The sequence below is a fragment of the Lipotes vexillifer genome, unplaced genomic scaffold (genome assembly GCF_000442215.2).
Source record: "Lipotes vexillifer unplaced genomic scaffold, Lipotes_vexillifer_v1.1 scaffold1197, whole genome shotgun sequence".
Lineage (NCBI taxonomy): Eukaryota > Metazoa > Chordata > Mammalia > Artiodactyla > Lipotidae > Lipotes > Lipotes vexillifer.
The window spans coordinates 362,450-368,853 of record NW_006780020.1 but is presented as its reverse complement, the minus strand read 5'-3'; the positions used below and the strand labels follow the sequence as shown (position 1 = coordinate 368,853).

The window sequence follows — 6,404 nt, the reverse complement described above, 5'->3', positions numbered from 1 at the left end:
TCAACAACCAGACGACCGCTCCTGCTCCTCCTCTTCCTTGGCAAAGAAGGTCTCCAGTTCCATCAGTTTCTGTATCAACAGAGCATCCAGCTCTTGACTCTGCAGCGCCGCCTTCTGGGCCCGGGTAAAGCTGCCTGCCACCTTGACCTTACCGCGAGCCCTCCTCTTTCGTGGGACTGTGAAATCCTGAAACTCCAGAACTCGCTTCCTCTTCTGTTGGCTGATTGAGATGAGCATACCATTCCGTTCCTTAGGTTCCTCAAAGATAGTCTCTAAACACCTAAGGGTGGAGCACAAAACAGAATCACCAACATGCTCACCCTGGGGGCCACCAACCCTCCCAGTCAATGGGCGCTAAAGGCTAACTGCTCCTGACAGCTCTTTCCTCTAGTCTGCAGCTATTTTTTGATGACAAAACACATATATCTATGAATATGTAGTACAAGCACATAGTGAAGAAATTTAAACTGGACAGGAGGGTAAAGCATAAAAGTAAGATGAACCCCCCACTCCGCACCCCGGCAACAGCATCAACAGTGTTTTGTGTATCCTCCCGAAGTCACTCAACGTACAAATGTGCATAGGTAAGCATGTATCACCAGAGGTCAGCCCTTTTGTGTAAAGGGCCAGGTAGTAAACATCTTAAAATTAACGAGGCACACAAGTCTCTGCTATATATTCTTTTTTGTTTTTTAAACAACGCTTTAAAAGAATAAAAACCATTCTTAGCTCACAGGGCTGGAAAAAAAGAAAGAAAGAAAACGGGTTGCTGGTTGGACCTGGCCTGTAGTTTGCTGACCCACAGCATCTATCCAACACTTTGGTTTCTCCTTTACTCAAATGGCAGCAAACTACATGCACCGGACTATGCATTGTGCCACTCTGACCTATCGATAACGTTTAAGATTGCCCCAGCTGGGTACACAGTATCTGATTCATTCTTTTAAATGGCTATGCAGTGTATCCCATTACAAGGATGGACTATAATTTAATAAGAACCCTATTAATGGATATTTTAAGTTGTTTCCAATCCTTTCCTATTATTTAACAATGCTGTAATGAATAGTCTTATATCAATGCCTCAGAGTTTTATCTTCTAGGATAAAACTCTCCTGCTACATCCTAGATGCTACAGGAATTTAATAAATGTTCAACGATTTGAACTGAATTTAGACGCAAAGGTAGCCAAGTGAAATGCCTTCTGTACTTGGGTTTGGAGTCATATCTGAAGATCAGTGCTTATTAGTCCTGAAGACAGCCAGCATATTTGCTAAAAATCAAGTACAAACGAAAAGGAGACTAACCTAACCTGACACACATCTCTTTCCCATCCTACCACCTACCACCGACCCCAATTCAAGTGCTGGGAACTAAAAATACCAATTCTAGTTATTTTCAAGACCCCGGTTATGGAAGAACTGAACATAAAACCCCTTCCAAAGCACAAGGACTGGAGATTTACATCGATCATTTCCTGCTCATAGGTACTTACCTGTTTGCAGGAGGAGATTTATAATTCTTGTTGGTATATATTTCTTCTAAACTAAACTCCTTTTTCTTTAACCTGAAAAGAGAAAAAAATAAATTCTTCATGGTCTCTTAAGAGAGACAAGATTGGTTTCCCAACTCTCTGTTTTCCATTCTTTTACTTTCCAAGAGTAAAAGATGAGTCCTAGATGTGCCTCATGAGAACAATGAGTACTGGATCTTCTTTTCCTGGGCAGCAATCTTCAACTTTGCGAGATTTGGTCCAGTTATACTTACTTGGAGGGATATAACTGGATTTATACCGATTATCTTAGTTTACAGCTTCTTCTTGTCCTACTTTTTCAATGTTTCTTTTGCTTAACTGACTGCTCTCTTTTTTTATTCTCCTCTCCTGGCTTGAAATTTATACATATTCTGTTCTTTTAGTGGTTGGCAAGAATTTTAATGAGCATATTTAACTTATAAACCCTTCTCTCAAACAACACAAAGTCCCTGGAACCTCTAAGTCTGATCAATACTGTCCCAATTTATGTTAGTAGTGTCCTATTTTGCCTTTTTATTTTGTAAATTTTTGTGTAAGAAATCAGGTCATTTAGTCTGTGGCTTCCCCAGTCTAGATTTTCTTGATTACATCCCACTGATGTCATTCAACATGCTCCTCTGACCCAAACATATGGAAAATACTACAGGTATTTCCTATGGACTGGTAATTAAACACAGAGGTATGATCAGATTTAGGTGTTCCGGGTTTTTTGATAGACTTTTAGGTGTCCATCACGAGGGACATGATACCCAGCTGTCACCCTTTTTGTGTATTAGCAGCCAGCCACTGATAAACACTGAATATATTTATTAGCTCTTTAGGATTGTACATGGTGACAGTCTATCATTCTTCTGGGAGAATTCTTCCATCTAAAGAAAACTTCATGCTCACCCATGCTTTGGTAACCCTGACGTACCGTTTGCACAGGAAAAGTGTATGCTTAGTTCTTTCCCTTTATTTACCAGTTTACAAAACAATGAATTGTTTCCCTATTATCGTCCAAATACAGTCAGAGTTGTGAACTCATTCATTATGAACTATTGGACTGAAACATATCTCATGTGCTTCAATCTACTGCAGTTATTATTCCTTTTGATGCTCAGACTGTCTCATCTATGGCAGTTGAGAGTCTCTTCAAATTGGTTCCTGCATCTCTCCAACATGACCCTGGTTGCCTCTTGAGAGCTCATCACTTTCTGGCACAAGACAGTCTATACTCGTGCATTTCCTGCCCTAGACCTGTAGCCAGTCTTCAAGGAGCCCTGGTTCACATATCATAAAGTTCACCAACTTATTCATTCATTCATTCATTTATTTTGCAGTGTGCAGGCCTCTCACTGTTGTGGCCTCTCCCGTTACGGAGCACAGGCTCCGGCCGCGCAGGCTCAGCGGCCATGGCTCATGGGCCCAGCCGCTCCGTGGCATGTGGGATCTTCCTGGACTGGGGCACGAACCCGTGTCCCCTGCATCGGCAGGCGGACTTTCAACCACTGCGCCACCAGGGAAGCCACCCTATTATTTATTTTTATGAGTGTGCTCAATCTGTTTGTTCACTCTTAGTTTTTGGTACTATGTAGAAGATAATAGCTTCAACCTTCAGGCCACCACTCTTAGTAGAAACTTATTTTCAGACAGCACAGTACCTTTATTACAAAAGAGCAAATTATTATAAAGTTTCTGTGCTTTAAACCTTTTTCAGATAAGTTAAGGAGTGATTGAACAGCACAGCAATAAACTTTTCAGCATTGTGCTTTAGTTTCTTCCCAGCTTTTTGAAAATCTTAATTGAGGTTCAGTTTGGTTCAATTCCAATTCAGCAAAGAACATGCTTGTGGAAAAAATACATAAATAATAGCATGGATAAAATTTTTCACAGGGATTTCCAACAAACAACTGTTACTTTGCTTCTTAACAACAGCAATAGCTACGTTAGGTTAAGGATGTCGGATCGGTAGTTGGAAGGTGAAAGATTAGGCTTCTGACAGTCATTCTGACGAGCAAATCAGGGTAGTGTGCACCCATGTCCAGTTTCTGAGCTGATGTGACTGCTGAAGCGCCAAGTTCAGATTCGGGGATTCCTAGGCTCTCAACAAGCTTTGCCTTCCTCAGAGGGGCTTCACTCACTGGAGTTGGTGGGATGTGTAGATGTCCTCAAAAGTAGACACTTCCTGTGCAGATGCCACTTTGCCGAGTGGCTCTGGCAAGAGTCTACGCTCGAGCATCTTCTGTCTGGTGGTTCCTTGCTCCCTCCCCGTCTTGATCTGTTTTTATGACTTGATTTCCCTCTGGTAAAGAAGCATCTTGAGACAATTCTGAAGCAAGGCTGTGCTATTCTAGTATTGACAAAACTGAGGCTCTGAGGGGCTTGCTCGGGGGTCAAGCCCTGGTCCCAGGGGTCTCCTGTGAGGACCATGCCACTGTGACCCCCAAAGCACATTGCTGTGCTCATGCCGTGGCAGATCTGGCCCCTGGAAAGATATGGCAGGGCCTGGTGGTCAGTGGGTGCAGCGCCCCCGATCCTGTGCTGGAGCACCTACAGGCTCTCCTCACAGCCAGGTGATGGTAGCCCTAAAATTCACCCTTTAAAGTGTACGGTTCAGTGGATTTTCGTAGAGGCACAATGTTATTCATCACCACTAATTCCAGAACATTTTCACAACCCACAGAAGAAACCCTGGACCAACGAGCAGTCACACCCACCCTCTCCTACCCCAGCACCTGGCAACCACGTATCTACTTTCTGCCCCTATGGTTCTGCCTATTCTGGACACTTCATACAAATGGAATCATACAGAATGTGCTCTTTGGAGTCAATCTTCTTTCACTTAGCACACTGTTTCCACGGTTCATTCATGGTGTAGCACGTCTCAGTACTTCATTTTAACATTCTATGGATAGACCACCTTTTCTTAATCTGTTCATCAACTGATGGACATTTGGATTGTTTCTACTTTTTAGCTGTTATGAACAATATTGCTATGAACATTCATATACAAGATTCTGTGTGAACATGTTTTCAATTCCCCTTGGACATATACCTAGAAGTAGTGATATGGTAACATTCTGAGGAACTGCCAAACTATTTCCCACAGTGGCTACACTATTTCACATTCCCACAAGCAATGTATGAAGGTTCCAATTTCTACCCATCCTCAATGCAAACACTTATTTTGTTGTTTTTATTTGTAAAAAAATTACTGCCATCCTAGTGGGTGAGAGACATCTTGTGGTTTTGATTTGCAGTTCCCTAATGACTAATGATGCTGAGCATCATTTTTTGGCCATTCGTCTACATCTTCTTTGGAGAAATGCCTGTTCAGAATCTTTGCCTACTTTAAAAAATTGCATTGCTGTCATTTTGTTGTTGAGTTGTAAGAATTCTTTATATATTGTGCATACTAGAGCCCTATCAGATATATGACTTGCAAACACTTTTTCTGATTCTGTGAGTTATCTGTTATCTTAAAAAAACAAAACAAAACAAAAAAGACTTATTTAGAGCAGTTTTTGTTCATAGCAAAATCAAGTGGACAGAGTTCTCATATACACCCTGCCTGGAACCCCCTGCAACTCCCCTACTAAGCACAGCAACCCCTATTATCAACAGCCTGCACCAGAGTGGAACATTTGTCACAACTGATGAACCTGCAATGACACATCATAATCACCCACAGTCGATGGTTTACATTAGGGTTCACTCTTAGTGTTGCACATTCTGTGGGTTTGGAGAAATGTATAATGACATGTATCTACTATTACAGTATCATTCAGAATCATTTTCACTGCCCTAAAAATTACTGTACTCGCCTATTCCTCCTTCCCTCCTCCCTATTCCATGGCAACTATTGATTCATTGACAGTGTCCATAGTTTTGCCTTTTTCCAGAATGTCACATTGCTGGAATCATACAGTAAGTAGCTTATTCAGACTGGCTTTTCACTTAGTATTTCAGTAAGGTTTCTCCATGTCCTCTTCATGGCTTAAGACCTCATTTCTTTTTAGCATTGAATAATATTCCATTGTCTGGATGTACCATGATTTAGTATCCATTCACCTACTGAAGGACATCTTGGTTGCTTGCAAATTCTAGCAATTATGAATTAACCTGCTGTAAATATTTCTGTGCAGGTTTTTATATGAATATAAGTTTTCAACTCATTTGGTTAATACCAAGGAGAATGATTGCTGGATCATACGGCACGAGTATGATTAGTTTTATAAGAAACCACCAAACGCTTCCATTCCACTGGTTTACATTTTATTTTTTTGCCTACACCACATGGCTTGGCTTATGGGATCTTAGTTTCCCAAACAGGAATTGAACCCGGGCCCTTGGCAGTGAAAGCAAGGAGACCCTAACCACTGGAGCGTCAGGGAATTCCCTATTCCATTTTTTAAAAATAAATTTACTTATTTTATTTTTGGCTGTGTTGGGTATTCATTGCTGTGCGCAGGCTTCGTTGCAGTGCGTGGGCTTCTCTTGTTGTGGAGCATGGGCTCTAGGTGCGCAGGCTTCAGTAGTTGTGGCACACGGGTTTCAGTAGTTGTGGCTCTCGGGCTCTAGAGTGAAGGCTTAGTAGTTGTGGTGCATGGGCTTAGTTGCTCAGTGGCATGGGGGATCTTCCTGGACCAGGGCTCGAACCTGTGTCCCCTGCATTGGTAGGCAGATTCTTTTTTTTTTTTAAACCCCACATTTGTTTATTTATTTATTTATTTATTTATTTTTGGCTGTGTTGGGTCTTCGTTTCTGTGCGAGGGCTTTCTCTAGTTGTGGCAAGCAGGGGGCCACTTTTCATCGCGGTGCGCGGGCCTCTCACTGTCGCGGCCTCTGTTGTTGCGGAGCACAGGCTCCAGACGCGCAGGCTCAGGCGTTG

At 42.1% G+C, this 6,404-nt stretch overlaps 1 protein-coding gene across 1 annotated transcript in view; it reads right to left on the bottom strand.

Annotated features, from left to right (window-relative positions):
* The window catches only part of PRR14L (proline rich 14 like), a 45,981-nt gene continuing 39,577 nt past the window's right edge, over window positions 1–6,404 (bottom strand). Inside the window, exons 7-8 of the mRNA XM_007453162.1 lie at window positions 1,493–1,564; window positions 1–280 (exon numbers count right to left, since the gene is read on the bottom strand). Of these exons, the coding sequence (XP_007453224.1) occupies window positions 1–280; window positions 1,493–1,564 (352 nt within the window). The remainder of the gene's footprint in view (window positions 281–1,492; window positions 1,565–6,404) is intronic.